This window comes from Pleurodeles waltl, chromosome 6, assembly GCF_031143425.1.
Source record: "Pleurodeles waltl isolate 20211129_DDA chromosome 6, aPleWal1.hap1.20221129, whole genome shotgun sequence".
NCBI lineage: Eukaryota > Metazoa > Chordata > Amphibia > Caudata > Salamandridae > Pleurodeles > Pleurodeles waltl.
In genome coordinates this window covers 497993869-498013015 of record NC_090445.1, presented here as the reverse complement: position 1 = coordinate 498013015, position 19147 = coordinate 497993869, and the positions used below count along the sequence as shown (strand labels likewise).

The following is a 19147-nucleotide window of genomic DNA, read 5'->3' as shown; positions in this document are numbered from 1 at the left end:
CTAGCACTGTCACTCATGTTAGGGTGGAAGCGACTGGTGCAGCTGCACTGAGCACTGACCTGGAGGAGGGGGACGGAACTCAGGGAAGGGTGTGCTGTGTTTTACAATAACTTACAACTAAAAATCACCTGAAGCAGAGTTCCATGTGCGGACAGCTGTCAGGCAACAATAAAAATGCCAAGGTAGCTCTTGTGATTAATGTTCCTGACAGAGAGAGAGAGAGATGGAGTTTGTCCAGTGGCAGTTTTGACCCACCATAAAGTAGTGCAGTGTGTTAATATGCCAGTTGCAAATAACATATCTGTATTTTATGTGGCTAGTTGAGTGGATTAGCAAAGCTAGCCTTTAACAGAACTTTAAAAGAAGTGAAATGTATGTGAGAGAGAAGCTATGAATATGAGGGGCACTTTTGCCGGGTGGTAATGTGGGAATCTCAGGAAGAGGTCATGGGTGGGGGGAGCGCTCAAAAAGATTGTCATACAGGGTGCCACCAGTGCTAAAGCCGGCCCTGGATTGGTGGCACCAATCCACAACAGGATCAGCTCCAGCAACATGAAAGGGGCTTTAATATTAACTGAATAAAGTATTGCATATTTACCAGTGTGACATGACAGGGGTTTGAACATAAGCCTACTTCTCTCATAATAATAATTATATTCTTCATCCCAACTAAAGCTAGAAATATCTATCATGGGGTCACTTAGCAACTATTTACCTATGACGTTTTAATCACTGCATGACTGATTTGCAATAATTCTCTAGACAATAGGTTATTCTATTGCAACTGAGTTATATCTTGTCACAAATTACGCATCTACCATACAGCATAAAGCTCACCAGCAGAATAGTTCTGTTAGGGCCAGATGTACTAACATTTCATATGCAAAAGGTGCGTGTAGATTGTACACTGACTTTTTTGCGAATGAAATCAGATTTTGTGAACCAATATATCTACTAATAATTTGGTGTGCAAAATAAGGATTCAGAGCGGGTTGCAATTCAGCCTACCTCATTAATATGCATAGGGTTTGTGAAGCACTGCTATTGGAGATCATCACAATTATGGTGGTATATGAGGGTTAGCAGACCACCTTGCCTGTGATTGCCTTTGAATGATGTAAACTTTTTTTTTTTTTAATAATGCAGACCATTTTTCTTAAAGGAAATGGGCTGCATTCAAAAAAACATTTTTTTTAAAAAAAAAAAAGTTTGTTTAAGAGGAGTTTGCACTGACCCATGGACCAACTCTGAAACACACATTTTCCAATATTGACAACGGTGAAGCGGCCTAGCCAAGCCTGCATTTGTATAATATTGTACTGGAATGGCATTGTCTATGCCATGCACCTTTCTCAGACCAGCACACATGCTTACTACCCCATTCAGCAGTCCTACTGCACTAGTCCAGTATGAAAAGCTAGTGGGATGTATTCTAGATGGATGCTGGTCAAGTTCGGCAATATATAGGAAAAGAAAATTTAGGGGAAAAGAAAATGTACTAATTGTTGGCAATGTGGGCTCTTATTTCTTGACTTTGCAGCCACATTTAACTGTGTCAAGTACTGTTAGAAATGGGGTCTTTGGTTGACAGTCAGGTTACCCCCTGTTCAAGCAAGGACCCTCACTCTAGTTAGGATAAAAGAGAATCACCCTCAGCTAACCCCTGCTTACCCCCTTGGTAGCTTGGCAGAGCAGTAGGCTTAACCTCAGAGTGCTGGGCGTAAAGTATTTGTACCAACACACACAGTAACTTAATGAAAACACTACAAAATGACACAACACCAGTTTAGAAAAATAGGAAATATTAATCTAGACAAAACAAGACCAAAACGACAAAAATCCAACATACACAAGTCAAGTTATGATTTTTAAAAGGTTTAAAATAAAAAGAGTCTTTAGGTAGTTGTAACAACACACTAGCGCTGCTAGCGTGTAAATGTACCTGGTTTGCGTCAAAAATAACCCCGCACGGGCTGTGCGCGTCGAAAATAACCCTGCACGGTTATATGCGTCGAAAACAACTCGGCACGGCGATGCGCGTCGAAACAGCCAGCCACGCGACGGTCCGAAAGTCCCGCGGCGCAGGTTGCGATCTCTCAGCCTTCGTCAGCGATGCTGCGCGTCGTTTCTCCTGCTCCGGGCGTCGATTCTTCGGTCGCGTTTCCTGCGGCGTCGTTTCTCAGCTGCGGAGCCGGCGTCGCGTCGTTTTCTCAGCCGCGATCGGATTCGCGTCAATCTTTTCTCCGCACGGCGCTCGGTGCGTGTATTTTTGTCCTTAGGCTGCCAGCCTCTCCTTTCAGGGTCCCAGGAACTGGAAGGGCACCACAGAGCAGAGTAGGGGTCTCTCCAGAGACTCCAGGTGCTGGCAGGAAGAAGTCTTTGCTATCCCTGAGACTTCAATAACAGGAGGCAAGCTCTACATCAAGCCCTTGGAGATTTCTTCTTCAAGATGGAAGGCACACAAAGTCCAGTCTTTGCCCTCTTACTCTGGCAGAAGCAGCACTGCAGGAAAGCTCCACAAAGCACAGTCACAGGCAGGGCAGCACTTGTTCCTCAGCGATCAGCTCTTCTCCAGGCAGAGGTTCCCCTTGATTCCAGAAGTGTTTCTAAAGTTTGTAAGTTTGGGTGCCCTTCTTATACCCATTTTAGTCTTTGAAGTCACCTTCCTTCAAAGGGGACTCACACCTTCTTGCGAAATCCTGCCTTGCCCAGGCAAGGCCTCAGACACACACCAGGGGGCTGGAGACAGCATTGTCAGAGGCAGGCACAGTCCTTTCAGATGAGAGTGACCACTCCACCCCTCCCTCCTAGCAGAGATGGCTAATCAGGAATGCAGATCACACCCCAGCTCCCTTTGTGTCACTGTCTGGTGTGAGGTGAAAAACAACCCAACTGTCAACTGACCCAGACAGGGAATCCACAAACAAGGCAGAGTCACAGAATGGTTTAAGCAAGAAAATGCTCACTTTCTAAAAGTGGCATTTCCAAACTCACAATCTCAAAATCAACTTTACTAAAAGATGCATTTTTAAATTGTGAGTTCAGGGATCCCAAACTCCACCTGTCCATCTCTTCTCTAGGGGAATCTACACTTTAATCATATTTAAAGGTAGCCCCCATATTATCCTATGAGAGAGAGACAGACCTTGCAACAGTGAAAACGAAATTGGCAGTATTTCACTGTCAGGACATATAAACCACATTACTATATGTCCTACCTTATCCATACACTGCACCCTGCCCTTGGGGCTACCTAGGGCCTACCTTAGGGGTGCCTTACATGTAAGAAAAGGGAAGGTTTAGGCCTGGCAAGTGGGTACACTTGCCAAGTCGAATTTACAGTGTAAGAATACACATACAGACACTGCAGTGGCAGGTCTGAGACATGATTACAGAGCTACTTATGTGGGTGGCACAACCAGTGCTGCAGGCCCACTAGTAGCATTTGATTTACAGGCCCTGGCACCTCTAGTGCACCTTACTAGGGACTTACTAGTAAATCAAATATGCCAATCATGGATAAACCACTTACATACAATTCAAACAGGAGAGCATATGCACTTTAGCACTGGTTAGCAGTGGTAAAGTGCTCAGAGTTGAAAAGCCAACAGCAACATGTCAGAAAAATATAGGAGGCAGGAGGCAAAAAAGTCTGGGGATGACCCTGCAGAAGCAAAAGTCCAACACGACCCCCTACCAGCCTAAAGCCAGGGGAGAACAATCAATACCTTGATGTACTTCCCTGATTGGGGCGATAGAACAGGGACCCAGGCCCACAACAGCAGGGGCATGTTCCAGTTCTACGCCTTCCTGACTCCAGTTGGATCCCTCTGTCCATACTCTCAGGGCCCCCTAAGCTAACCCATGGGGAACCCTTCTCCACATCTACAGACACCATCTGTGCAACACCTAACTTTACTTTGCTCACTGATGTATTGCAATGGGCAGATAGTACCACCAGGGCCAACACAGTGGTGTTGCCCACTCCACCCCCGGGGTGTGACTCTCGTCCTCCCCCCCCCAGGGGCAACTCTGTCCACCAGGACAGCAAGCCACAGTGGCCCCAGACAACTGTCAGGGATGAGAGCCCGACCTCAGGCCTCTCTAACCACTGTGACTGTGGAGAGTGGGGGGTGGTAGCCCCAGGTGCCTGGCACCCTTTGACCACTCTCTCTTCCACCAGGTCAGGGATGACAACCTGACCCTGGTCCTCCCCTCTGGGGCTCTGTAACCTCCCTACAGAAGCGGCACCCCCAGAGTCAAAAACTGTCAGGGTGCTTGTAGAAGCAGTCCTGCACAATTCTTCCATCAGTGCAGGGATGTTAACCTGCAACTGATCCTCCAACCTGGGGTCTGTACCTTCAGGTTGGACCAGGGCCAGGGGTGAGGCTTCCCTCCCCCTGCCCTCTCCTCTGGGGTCCTGAACCACCCAACTAGGAGTGGCCCCCCCAGAAGACAACATGGTAGGGGCACTGTTAGCAGTAGCCCCTTCCTCCAGGTCAGGGGGGACACCCTTAACCTGGCCTCCCAATCCAGGGTCTGTACCCACAGACTGGATCACTGCCTGGCAAACCAGGACTTCCTGGGGGGCATACCTACCCCCTACCAGGTCAGAGTTTACCCTCTGAACCTGGTCATCCAACCCAGGGTCACCACCCTGCGGTTGAACCACTGCCTGGCACACCAGGACTTCCTTGGGAGCACACTTACCCCCCATCAGGTCAGAGTTTACCCCCTGAACCTGATCATTCAACCCAGAGTCACCACCCTGCGGTTGAACCATTGCCTGGCACACCAGGACTTCCAGGGGGGCACACTTACCCCCCTCAAGGGACACACTGTCCCGAAGGGCCACACAAGAGTCTGGCTGGCGCAGGTCTCCTGACCTCTGCCCATGTGACAGAGTCTGGATTCCCCCCAGCCCAGAAATGGTCTCACCAAGGTCATTCATGGGGGGCTCTGCTCTCAGAGCTGACCCCTGACCCTCTAGGTTCTCCACTGGGGTCCGCAACCCCCTCTCAACCCTCTGTCTGGACTTCTGCACCCCCTCACTAGGAGTGGTACTGCCAGACACCAGAACTGGTGGGACGCTGGCTACAGCCGCCCCCCCAAGTTCTCCTGACACTGTGGGGTCTCCCTCAACAGATGGCCCTATGGTACAGGCTAGGCTCCCCTCCTGGTGTTCCCGCAGGGAACCCTCCAGGACCTGGGACCGGATCTCGGGCACCTTGGGCCTCAACCCATCCCCATTCCCTCTCCTCTGAGACTGGACATGGGGTCCCTCACCCATCCCACTACACTGGGACCTACCTGGGACACTACAATCCTTCCCTACCTCACCTGGTTGGGAACTACCTAGACCACTCCTCTCAGGAGCACCCCCAAATGCCTCTTCAGACTCTCTGGTACTCACCCAGAAGTCTGCCTCCATTGTAAGATCCCTGGGGTCAGAGAACTCACACTCCACCTGGTGTTGGCATAGCTCTGGAAAATAAGGACTAGACATATGCTCTCCAGCAATTACATCACTCAGCCCCTCACATGAATTAACCAAAGTACCCTTCACCCAACCATCCAGTGACTCTGTTTTGAAAAAGCACCCCACATCACCCTCCTGAGACTGGTGAGACAGTACCTGACTGTCCCTGACACTCAACCCACACTCTTCTGGGAGGTCTTCACACTCCATAACCAGGACTTCTACCTGGGGGGAACCCCTCTCCCTGTCACTCTCAACTAGAGTCAGTAGAGTGTCCCTCCCACCAGTAGGAATATGACTCCCCATGCCAGTTCCCCAATCCACCTCAGGGACCCTGTGCATCACTGGAGCTACCTCATACCCCTGAACCTCCTGGCGTGTGTTAACTCCCTCCTTCAAGTAGGGCACCACCTCTCTGGGCATGTGTACTTCTGCAGCATCACTGGATATACAATTGTTGCTGCCACCATTCCAGCTGGACTCAGCCCTCATGACTTCCAGCTCTTTCAATTTAAGCTCGTAAGCATAAATCATTTTTTTAATCTCTAAGTCCCTCCTCTTTTCTGCCAGGACTAAGGCTCTCTTCTCCTCGGCCCTCTTAAGCTCTTCCAGACTCCGGATTCGAGCTAGGAGCCTATCATCTCTTTCTGTTCCCTCCTCAGGGCCACTGCCCTCCTCTTTGGAGTAGTCCTCCTCCTCAGAGTAGTTATCCTCCTCAGACTCATTTGGTGGTGTTGCCTGACAACGTTTCAATTCATCCTGAAACAGGGCTGACTCAAGATCCTCCCTTCTGGATTCCTTGTTCACAGCCAGTCCCCTTTCCATGCAGAATGCTTTAAGCTGCCACTTTTTATACATAGATAGGTGCCAGAAATTGACTTCCATTTCTGCAAAGGCTTCACAACCAAAAAACAAAGTCCAAAAATATCATCAATACTTCCAGGAGGACATCAGAGAACAAAAAGCAGAATCACAAGACAAGTAGTATGTGGTCACGTAGTGGTCTGAGATCAAAACAGTAGTGTACACTTAATTACTGTATGTCAAGTACAAACACAAGTCCAAATCCCACCGCTGCCACCAATGTTAGAAATGGGGTCTTTGGTTGACAGTCAGGTTACCCCCTGTTCAAGCAAGGACCCTCACTCTAGTTAGGATAAAAGAGAATCACCCTCAGCTAACCCCTGCTTACCCCCTTGGTAGCTTGGCAGAGCAGTAGGCTTAACCTCAGAGTGCTGGGCGTAAAGTATTTGTACCAACACACACAGTAACTTAATGAAAACACTACAAAATGACACAACACCAGTTTAGAAAAATAGGAAATATTTATCTAGACAAAACAAGACCAAAACGACAAAAATCCAACATACACAAGTCAAGTTATGATTTTTAAAAGGTTTAAAATAAAAAGAGTCTTTAGGTAGTTGTAACAACACACTAGCGCTGCTAGCGTGTAAATGTACCTGGTTTGCGTCAAAAATAACCCCGCACGGGCTGTGCGCGTCGAAAATAACCCTGCACGGTTATATGCGTCGAAAACAACTCGGCACGGCGATGCGCGTCGAAACAGCCAGCCACGCGACGGTCCGAAAGTCCCGCGGCGCAGGTTGCGATCTCTCAGCCTTCGTCAGCGATGCTGCGCGTCGTTTCTCCTGCTCCGGGCGTCGATTCTTCGGTCGCGTTTCCTGCAGCGTCGTTTCTCAGCTGCGGAGCCGGCGTCGCGTCGTTTTCTCAGCCGCGATCGGATTCGCGTCGATCTTTTCTCCGCACGGCGCTCGGTGCGTGTATTTTTGTCCTTAGGCTGCCAGCCTCTCCTTTCAGGGTCCCAGGAACTGGAAGGGCACCACAGAGCAGAGTAGGGGTCTCTCCAGAGACTCCAGGTGCTGGCAGGAAGAAGTCTTTGCTATCCCTGAGACTTCAATAACAGGAGGCAAGCTCTACATCAAGCCCTTGGAGATTTCTTCTTCAAGATGGAAGGCACACAAAGTCCAGTCTTTGCCCTCTTACTCTGGCAGAAGCAGCACTGCAGGAAAGCTCCACAAAGCACAGTCACAGGCAGGGCAGCACTTGTTCCTCAGCGATCAGCTCTTCTCCAGGCAGAGGTTCCCCTTGATTCCAGAAGTGTTTCTAAAGTTTGTAAGTTTGGGTGCCCTTCTTATACCCATTTTAGTCTTTGAAGTCACCTTCCTTCAAAGGGGACTCACACCTTCTTGCGAAATCCTGCCTTGCCCAGGCAAGGCCTCAGACACACACCAGGGGGCTGGAGACAGCATTGTCAGAGGCAGGCACAGTCCTTTCAGATGAGAGTGACCACTCCACCCCTCCCTCCTAGCAGAGATGGCTAATCAGGAATGCAGATCACACCCCAGCTCCCTTTGTGTCACTGTCTGGTGTGAGGTGAAAAACAACCCAACTGTCAACTGACCCAGACAGGGAATCCACAAACAAGGCAGAGTCACAGAATGGTTTAAGCAAGAAAATGCTCACTTTCTAAAAGTGGCATTTCCAAACTCACAATCTCAAAATCAACTTTACTAAAAGATGCATTTTTAAATTGTGAGTTCAGGGATCCCAAACTCCACCTGTCCATCTCTTCTCTAGGGGAATCTACACTTTAATCATATTTAAAGGTAGCCCCCATATGATCCTATGAGAGAGAGACAGACCTTGCAACAGTGAAAACGAAATTGGCAGTATTTCACTGTCAGGACATATAAACCACATTACTATATGTCCTACCTTATCCATACACTGCACCCTGCCCTTGGGGCTACCTAGGGCCTACCTTAGGGGTGCCTTACATGTAAGAAAAGGGAAGGTTTAGGCCTGGCAAGTGGGTACACTTGCCAAGTCGAATTTACAGTGTAAGAATACACATACAGACACTGCAGTGGCAGGTCTGAGACATGATTACAGAGCTACTTATGTGGGTGGCACAACCAGTGCTGCAGGCCCACTAGTAGCATTTGATTTACAGGCCCTGGCACCTCTAGTGCACCTTACTAGGGACTTACTAGTAAATCAAATATGCCAATCATGGATAAACCACTTACATACAATTCAAACAGGAGAGCATATGCACTTTAGCACTGGTTAGCAGTGGTAAAGTGCTCAGAGTTGAAAAGCCAACAGCAACATGTCAGAAAAATATAGGAGGCAGGAGGCAAAAAAGTCTGGGGATGACCCTGCAGAAGCAAAAGTCCAACAAGTACAATAAATATAATTCTCTGTCTGCTTAATGCCTACGCATAGGCAAGCCCTGCAGCATGCTAGAACTGAGAAAGTGGCAAGATACTTCCACATAAGTCTTAGATGAGCTCCCATAGGACCCTTGGTAAAATATTCAAATATCATAAACCCTGGTGAAACTTGGCCATGTCTGATCAACTATAATTGAAAACACCCTACTGTTATATAATCCAGATTTCACCTGTGTTCCTCTCTAGATGGTATTTCCTCTTATCTTGTGGTACACCATTAATTCGGTAATTCCAACTCTCCCGCTATCATGGCTGCTCTGAATCTCCGTGTAGTCACTCTTAATCACAGTTCTACATGTCTTTCTCCGTATGTCCCTCCTTATTATCTGCTGATCACATACTCTCATCTTGTCCTTTCCAGCCCTGTTCTGAACCTTCAGGAAAAGGTCAATAAATCAACGCAAAGCCTCGCATTAACAAGACCTTGAAATAATCACCAAACTCAAATTGACTAATTCCTATCAGATCCACCTTCAACATCAACACTTCTGAGGTGCTGTTTTATGACTACATAATCTTCAGTGGCATAATATTACAAAATCACGGACATCATAGGTGAAGAGCAACGTAATCATCTTTTTAACGAAGAGTTCTTACTCTCCCCTTAAGCATTCCATTTCATAGATATCAGCCTCCAGACAACTTTTACACTAATACATAACAAAGGACTAACCATAACATACAAAGGTTTGCTGAAATGCTTCCAGTCAATTTACCTCTATCTTCATTTCTCTGCAATCAGCCACCTCAAGACCACACACATCTGGTGCACTAGTTGTTCAGCAGTATTCACCCAGTTTCAAGCTACCTTTTATTTTTTCCTATGTGCAACTTCTGCTTGGGATCTTTTAGTACCTTGGAATAAACTCAATAATATTTTTACACACTGTACAACACTACACCTCTCTCACACACAACAAAGATGTATTGAAAACGTGTGAACGTCTCCTTTTGTACCTGCAAGAAAATTACATTTAACAATGTGAACAGCCTCCTGATTCTTCTAATTCTACATATAGTATCGGACACAATTGACCATGGCCTGCTGCTGTCTAGCTTGACAAAAATTGCCTATCAAGGTATTGCTTTGATGTGGATAAGACCATTTCTTAAAGATCAGCCCCAGGTGCTTTCTTACCCTCTTTTCATACCTGCGGCTACACAAATCACCTGCAGAGTATCCAAAGGGCCAGCATTATCACCCCACCTTTTAACAAAAAGGTGTCACTTCTTGATTGCCTCTCAAATATTTGCGGACTTCTGTTATATACTTATATTGATGACAACCAGGTTCTTTTGACAATATGAGGTAATGTGATGTCCATACCTTAGCTTCAGTAAAGTCTGCTGGCTGTGATGGACTGGTTAAGTAACAACTGGATTACGTTAAATTTGGACAAGCCTGAGGTTTTAAGTACAGACAGCAGAACTGATCTATGGTTCATTTCCTTCTAGGTGAGGGAGATGTGGTTTTGTCCCTTTTGTGTAATAGATGTTAATAATTTAGGGATGAAGATTGATGATCAACCTCTTATGGATGCGTAAGTCAATATTATCGCTACCTCCATGTTCCACCTGAAAAAAATATTCAATATGATGCCTTTCATTTCTGGTGATTGCAGAAACATGGCAGTATCAGCCTTTAAGAGAACACAACTGGACTATTGCAGTTCCTTTTACCTATGGCTTTCTTAATATCTCTAAAGCAAATAGCAGATTGTTCAGACTACCACTGCCAAATTGGCCTTTCAGGCACCAAGGTTCAGCCGTGCTATTCATTTATTGTGTTCTCTCTACTGGCTCAGTATTAGGGCATGGGTAAGGTGCAGAGTTTTGTATCTAGTGCATAAATCTCTTCACTTCGGTATCCCTTATTTCCTGAAAAATGCACCTTATGTCATACATTTCTCAGAGACAACTTTGTTCATTCTTAGACAACCTGCTGATTTGTCCTAGCTTCAGGATATCGAAAATCAGAGACAAAACATTTTCTGTTTGTTCCCTAAACTATGGCATTCTCACAGCTGATACATAGTCACAGCTTACTCCTCCATCAGTGGTCTCTAAAACCCCAGAGGTTTCCTAGCTCCTTCAGAGTCTTATGTCTTTCCCCAAGAGGGCTGTTACACAAAACCTTTCCTTTATATTTGGTCAAAGAGACCCCATGGGTGATTTGAGCATTTCAACAATGGCTCTCTAATATCATTTGTAAAATAACCGTTTTATACTGATCTACATTGTAAATGTTCTTCTCTTTTTAAAAAGAAAATGTAAAGACATTACTATAAAAGGATTGACTATTATTGTCAAGTGCCAGGATTGAAACAAAATAGGACAATGTCAAGATTGATCACCATCACTGTAATAACAATATATAACTTGCATATTAATGTAATATTGAAATACATTCTTAGAGGGGATTATAAAGTTGATAATATGAGAACCAATTTTAAAAGTTCTGATTTTATCAGGGTAGATAGTAATAAAAAATAAAATGTTTTTCAAGATCCCATGCCATGTTTTGCTGTATTGCTCCTGCCAGTAGAAGATAATTGCTTCTGTATATTCTCTGTTGCTTCAACGAATTTCCTGCTGGTGGATAAAGATTGCTGCATATATTTTCCCTGCCTTGTTGTGGTTAGTAGCAGGTGACCCCTGGATTTAGAACTTGTTTTTTTATAAACGCAAGTGATTTTGCTCACCAGTGGAGCCTGAGTCATGCAGCCAGATAAAAATAATTTCCTTAATTGGTTAGGTCATTCCACTGTGACAGTTACTACTGTGTGTCTCACCAAAGGAGACATAGTTCTGGGATAATTCATTGAGGTAAGCAGATTCTGACCACTGTTTGGAGACTGCGATGAAGATCAATGTTTTCAACAATATGGGATATTATTAGTTTGGTGTACATTTCTGACTTTGAGGGAACTCAAGAAGAATTGCTGGTGTAATCTTACAAATCTGGGAAAGACTCAATGTGTATTTCCTCTTCCAGAAATCCAAAGTGGTATAAAACATCAGTTGCCACAAGAAATCTTTCCACTTCAATGAATGGTGGAGGTGATTCCTCCCCATTCCTATTGTGAAAATGCACCAATTTCTGCCGTGGGCATAAGTAAACCCCTGTCTATTTCCAAGGTAGGAAACTAACTGCAAATTACTGGGATTATTCACAAATCTACACGTGTGGGTGTGCTAACAGATTTTCTATCTGAACCATTAGGCCTCACCAAGAAACACACTCAAACCTTGGCCTGTTCTTGTATTTATAAATGTGGAAATTCCACCATACTACCAAAGTTTTGATTTGTCATATCCCATTTGTAAGGGAAAATTGAACTGGATTGAATTTGAATTGAAATTCCATTTTAAGAGTGCTCTATTACCATGGACTCTAAAAGCTAGTAATTAAATTAAGTAAATTAGAGTACTCTGTGCAAAAACATTTAAAGATATAGCTCTTTATGTGAATAAATGAATGAATGTAGACTTTAAGCAACGTGGGCCTCGGGGAAGATCCCCGATGCCCACCATAAGGAAGACTAATATTGTCTGATTGAAAGGGGGCCAAGAAGACACTGTTGAATCTGTAAGAAAGAAAGAATTTATTACATTCCAGTCTGACTCCAACACACCAATGCTCTTCAGCTGTTTAACAAGCACAGAGTGTGACACCGTATCAAAGGCTGCCTAGAGATCTAGAAGGACCAAGGCGGCAAAACCACCATGATTCAGCAGGCCTCTTATGTCTTCCGCAACAGCCAAGAGGACAGTCCCTGTGCTGTGAGACAGTCTGAAGCCAGAGTGAGAGTATGCTAGATTTTCTCCTAAATACATCATTAACTGGGAGTAAATGTGCATTTCGATAAGTTTGGTTAAAAAGATCCATAACAAAATAGTTGAAGAGAACAGAAGAGTTTTTTGGCAGTGACACACTATGTGCTTGCTTCCAGCTAGCTGGAAGTTCAGCAGTAGCCAAAGATTTATTACATTTATCAACAAATTTAGGACCAATTAGATCTGTGGCCGCAGTTGAGATCCGAAGGGCGTAAGGATCAGCTGTGCCTTCATTACGGAGCTGCTTAGCACATTTATGGTCAGATGCTGAAACTCTTCTATCCACCTCAATAATTCCATGTAAATGTACTCCTTTCCATCATTACATTCAATTTGAGAATGAATTAGATTTAATTTGGCTTAATCTAATGCCACGGAGAAAACATGTTGAAATTAAAACACGTTTTGGACAACACATTTAAAGCTGATTTTCTGAATTCATTGGAAATACAGAACGTCATCATATCAAAAGGAAGGGATTAAAATGTAAGGTAGGGTTCAGTTATGAGGAAATATTTGACACATTCTTAGGAAATTCGTATTTTTAAACAGGAGAGATATAGTATTAGGTAATTTTCCATGTTTACTGTAGCCCATTTTAGACAATGAAAATAAACGATTAGATGTGTTAAGAGTAGAGTTTATAAACTTGGAGAATCTTTACAGTCAAAATGTGATAATGGCTTTATATGTACCGGGGTTGACTGCAGTTTCCAGCTCCAGACATAGAAATCGAAATTCTCAATGGGCAATGCACATTTGTGCAGTATGAAAATGGTGAAAGTCGTTCAAACGATCTGAGCCAATTTTCGGAACATCCACTCTGTTTTACCAGTTTTGCCACTTTTCTTCCCCATTAACCAGGTGAAGATGATATCAGCACATTTCTGACACTCCCCTAGTACAGCAGCTATGATTCTGCCAATGAATATCAGTGAACCAAGCAATGGAGGGGAGTACTAGGGCTTGTGTTGTGATGGAGGTCCATACAGGCCAAATGCTGTAACCTCAAAGGAAGGACTGGTGAACTTCAGTGTAGAGGTTTTAATTGAGCCCTGCTATAGGTTACAGTCGGGTCACTAGTCTCATGATACCTGTACCTTCAATGATGTTTAGAAAGCATCTCCACCCGCGAATCCTAATTGCCGCTGATTGCTACATTAATCAGGTAACTATCATACAAATATTTATATGACACGACATTTTCAGTTGTGGTACGAAAATATTGTGGTTTGCCCTTCACCTGACGAAAATATTGTTAACTATATAGTGTTTACAAAGCTATTGCAGTTTATATGAAATCTAAACCCAGGAGGACAATACTTTTATAAACCAAATTTTAAGGCACAATGATTCTGTCAGTCGATGTTTTGGTCAATAATATTCTGACATACAACTAGTGTTCGGTATGGCACTGGTAGCACGTGGCCACACTCAAATTTTGCTGCTAATGGAAATTTTTTTTTAGTAAAATGCATTCAATATTTTTTTTTTCTTTTGGAGCATTGTGAATCAAACTTTTGAAAAGGTTCAGTATTTACTCCAGATAATATCTAAAGCAGTGACATAACAGATGCTCATAAGTTCACCCGCTGCCACTGTCAAAGTTATTTGACATGATTAATAGCCAGTTCTAGATCTGTGCTGTTAATTGTCTGTACTTGGCACTGCCACTTATTTCTTAAGACAAGCAAATATTTATAACACACCAGTACATGGTGCCGACGTCAGTTTATTTTTAAAAGAGCAGAGTGTTTAATGATCTGATATGCAATTAAAAAATAATAATACCAGCATGCCTGGGCCATTCTTAGAGCTTTAGGTCACCTGGTTTAGTGAAAAAAGTCACATTTTGTAGGCCTGTGGTAGCTGATCCTGATGTTTGGCAGCTTTGTCGGGCATGCAAACTGCAGTGATAGCCTAAAGAATTTATTTGACCCTGGCACTTATTTATTTATTTATTTAGTTTGTTAGTTATACAAATTAAGTACTGTTGATAGCACTCGTTTAAGCTACTCAAAATACTTACGTTTTTGCCTACGTTTGCCTTGCTGGCATTCAGTTGTGTGTTCTGCATGTTACAGCAGATTACAGAAATAGATGATTAACTCGCTGAGACATCCTGTTCATCAATGCGACTTTATTTAAAGTGATACAACAGCCCAGACACACGTCCTTCATGTGAATGAGTGGGCGAGTGAGTGAGTAGCTAATGGTAACAGGTAATAATGTCAGACCGTGAGTGAAGGTGCCAGTAAAGGGAAACGTGAGTGACTGCATAAGCGAGTACATGAGTGAGTGAGTGGAAACATTGAATATTACACCCTTAAAGGGTACAAAGATACGTGATTCCCCACTCTGGTCCCAAAGTTTCAGCCAGTTAAGGATGTGATACTGTAAATCCAGTTCCAGCAATTAGTAGTTACCTTTAAAAAATAAACACAAAAGCTTCTCGTAAAAAAACAAATGCCCTCTTGAGACTAAAACTAACCAACCGGAAATGTCTCCTTCTGCATCTTCAGCAAAACTCTTCAGTCTTGCAGATTTGTCAAATTGTGTTGATTTAAAAATAAACAACTCATATGAAAAGCACAGGAAGTCTTGACCTTGAAAGAGTTAATTTGAAATGTTATAAATGGAATGTAATTACTTACAGGCAATGTTTACAAAGAGGTATTTTAGGGCAATTTAATCTTTCCTCACTGGAGAATAAAATGCTGTTCCTTTCACATTTTATTACTGTGGAATTCAAATCTACTATGAGCTTTGAAATCTATGTTCGCAACCGAGCACAATAGAACACTGCTAAATTACATAGAGATAAGATGATCCCCGGCTCTGCAGCATGTGTTAATTCAGTCACAAGTCGAACTGAGTGACAGTCGTTATAGACCAGTGTATTGGCACTCTGATGGGAATGAATTGATAACCCCAATCCACTTCTGAAGGCTAACGATCCCCGTTCATTTACGACCAGGATATCACCACTTGATTGGACAGTTCGAGCAGAGCACAGAAGTTGACTGAACATGGAACCTAGAATTCTTCCAAAACTCATTGTGCTTGTTCCACTAGGGTAGCGTTGGAAGCTATTGACAGTGTAGTTTCTAGGGTATTTTACTATTGCTTGTACTGTAGCTTGTCTGTGGATTTAAACTGGGATTCAGTTTTCCAAATTCAAATTCTTAGAGTGGTCATGCTTGTCCACAGTATTTATACAGGTGTTTTGATCTTTGTATTTGTTTTTAACTCTTATGTTGGATCACTGTATTTCTTCCCTTTATCGGAACGTATGCTAGCTGTTTAGCCACTTTCGTAAACATTGGTCATTAGTGAGCATACTACATCATCCCCAGTGATGATGATTCAAACCCAGTTTTGTATTCCATGTTAAGGTGCACTTTTATCATGGAGATGAAGGTTAGACACCCTCCCATCTCGCTGACAAAGTACAGGACCACAGTCCTCTAGGGACAAGGTTAATCATCTCAGACATGTCTAGAGTCTACAAATCAATCATTACACACACCTGACAAATCTCACATTCTCCAATATGCTTGGAAAACAAACTTGGGCCTGCTGGAAGACGCAGCATGGTGTGATTTTTTTATGGACCTTAGTGAGATTACCATTTCAGACAAACTCAGATTCAACTTCTTACAAAGGTTTTACTTTACCATACAAAGGCTATAGCTGATCAGTAGGGACTCCTCTTCTAGTTGTCGTAGAGGCAGGGTGGACGTGAGCAACATTATTTACCACACAATCAGTTTTTTTCTATTTTTCACACCCTCTGGGAGGGGGTCAGAGACAGATTGATGGAGATAACTGGTACATACATTAGACTCACCCCACACATAGCACTACCACACATCCTAGAAGAAGTGGGTCTTTTTAGATATTAAAACTCATTTGTCCTGACACCAACAAGATATTTGCACAAATCTGGAGACAGCGTGACACTACAAGCATTAACGAATGGAAAGCAGCCATGGACTACTTTAGTGCGTTGGAGTTTCCAATTTACACAGGGAGGATATCTCCCCAGCAACCTAAAATAATGAGGGGGGATGGCTGGGCTCAATGTCGAGGTATTGACTAGAGGAAAGATATGACAGTGGAGGGTCATGGTTCAAAGATGTGCTTGAAGTTATCGCCTGTCTATATTGAAGTATTTGTAAATGATATGAAAGTGCATTTTTTTGCCCAATTTATGAGTGTTCTATGCTACCTGTTATATGCTATTAAAATTAATAAAAGCTCATAGAATCATCAGACATCACTCATGGTGTACCCTTCTAATTGCTTAGATAAACTACGTCACCACACTAGTTGTACTGCCAGAAGAACCAAAACTATTTGGCCTTCTGACAACCACATATAAAGAGACCAGGCATATTAAACCAGCTTTAAGCTACTTTGACTGGAATTTTAAGGAACCAAAAATAATCAATTTGTCAAAGTATATTTTACCCAGTGTAACTTACAGAAAGGATTCTAAAGAAAAAATAGAAATATGTATAACAGACCTGAACAAAAAATATTTCAGACCTTGTTCTATTGTGTTGGCTATGAACTACTTGTTTTACAAAATATGGCTCCATATTTCCAACTTTATGACTGCTAATATTGATTGTCAAAGTATAGAAATGTCGCTACCAAAATGTGATAGTGTAATTGTACATTGAGCCTAGTGGTTAAATTGCCCTTAAAACCTGCATGTTAAAAATGGAATGCTAGGGTTGAGATTTGGAATGCCGGAATGTACAATGAACCATCTTCTTATCTTTTGTTGGCATGTTGTCCCGTAGGGATTGTCCTATCTTGGGGATGATCCCCTGTTATCTGTACGAACCTCCACCATCAAGGTATATATTTTTATTCAACATGTTTCTATCTGTTCTTTGTCACCTGTCTTAGTCGTTTCCAGTCTGATTTCGTGTCTCAAGTTGGTCTTTTATTAAGAAATGTGTGCATGAAAATCTTTGTTTTTGAGAAGTTCTTTTGTGTCTCGCTTGGTTTATTGCTAACCACCAACAGTGCTGCCTTTTCCACTGCATTTTTAACCAGGCCTGGCCAAGAGGAGGTGTGCAGAGCCTGGTTCTTGGACTCTCCTCTTCATCAGACCAAGATAAACTGAGCTTGTATAGGTCACACTTAGCCTATCCTGCTTTCTATTGTTGCTTTATGAATTTTGATTTGATGATTGATGATATTCATTGCTGTTTTGTGACTTTTGAGCAGTAAATCATAATTTGTGCAAGATAAAAAAGGGACCCACGTTTATAGAGCAGGTAGTGATTTTATGTATAATATTTAAGTGTGCCAGCTTGTCCACAAGCAGCCAGGAGGCTCTCAAATAAAACTGTCCAAACAAATCAGGATAGGAAAACATCTGAATGTATTGTTGGCTATTTTTCAAACAGAAATGAGCATGAATATTTGTGTATCCAGGTAAGAAATCATAATGTTAGGGTCTTGTTAATATAGTTTTCGTAGGGCACCTCACACATGACACTGTCACATCAACCTCTACCAGTATGTTCACTTGGGCTACGTACAGTGCATACTTAATTCTGGGGTGGCTGCTCTAAAACCTTATTCACTTTAAGTCCTGCAATATTGCAGATAAAGTCCATTGTTGTTGTCGGTGTAGGAAAAGGAGGGCTGTAGTTGCATCCTAATGCTCCATCAATATCCTTACTAAATCTGTTTCCTAATATTATGAATCTATTTGACAGTGATCATAAATATGGTTATATCTACAGTTAATGACTTGCTTAAAAATATAACAATAACCTGATTTGAAAGCATAAGAAAAAGTTGAGTAATCCAATTCCTTATACATGAGACTTCTAACAGTGAATAAATATCATAGACTTGGATAACAGCACATGGACCATCACAGCAAAACACCTCATTAATATTGTAAAACAAAAGAGTTGATGGGTAGATCACCAGCTTAAACAAATGAGATCATTATTTCATACATATTGTCTACCTGGTTGAAAATATTTATTACCTCCCAATTGCAAATAACTGGGTGAGTAGTATTTTATGTGGTGCCCCAGCAATATGTAGCCAAAGACCTGTTGAGACCTGCCGGTGGCTCCTTGTGTGTCACCCAGGAAAAATATTCTCTATGTTTTTTAAGTTTTCATGCTTCCCTTAAAGTCTCCATAATACAATTTTTTGTGTTCAGAGTTGGTGGGGCTCAAGATTCTTTACTGTGGGGCACCGCAATGGGATGAGAGATGCCTGTCTTGTAGTTCGACTGGCGATGTCTAACAGTGGTGTCAGGTGTGTGTCCCTCAATTAAACAAAGACGGTGATTCCTCATAGCATAAAATGGCATGGGTTTCATAAAATCATCAGTTATGATTTAATAATTGCAAATATTTACAAGTCTTCAATCCAGAAATAAACCTCAATATTCAGTGAGATGTGAATATTTATGTACTCATTGCTCAGAAAAGTGACAGTATCATATGGTATGCAGAAATATTTGTGCATTACAAAACTTTCTCAATAGATGTCCCAGAAAGCAAGGTTAGATACTAATACAAATGGG

At 42.9% G+C, this 19147-nt stretch overlaps 1 protein-coding gene across 3 annotated transcripts in view; it reads left to right on the top strand.

Annotated features, from left to right (window-relative positions):
- The window catches only part of KCND3 (potassium voltage-gated channel subfamily D member 3), a 933785-nt gene that overhangs the window by 860611 nt on the left and 54027 nt on the right, over positions 1 to 19147 (top strand). For 2 of the 3 annotated variants that reach the window (XM_069238665.1, XM_069238662.1), the window contains exon 6: positions 17388 to 17444. The exons of the other annotated variant lie outside the window; for it this stretch is intronic. In XM_069238665.1, the coding sequence (XP_069094766.1) occupies positions 17388 to 17444 (57 nt within the window). The remainder of the gene's footprint in view (positions 1 to 17387; positions 17445 to 19147) is intronic. 3 annotated transcript variants of the gene reach the window in all.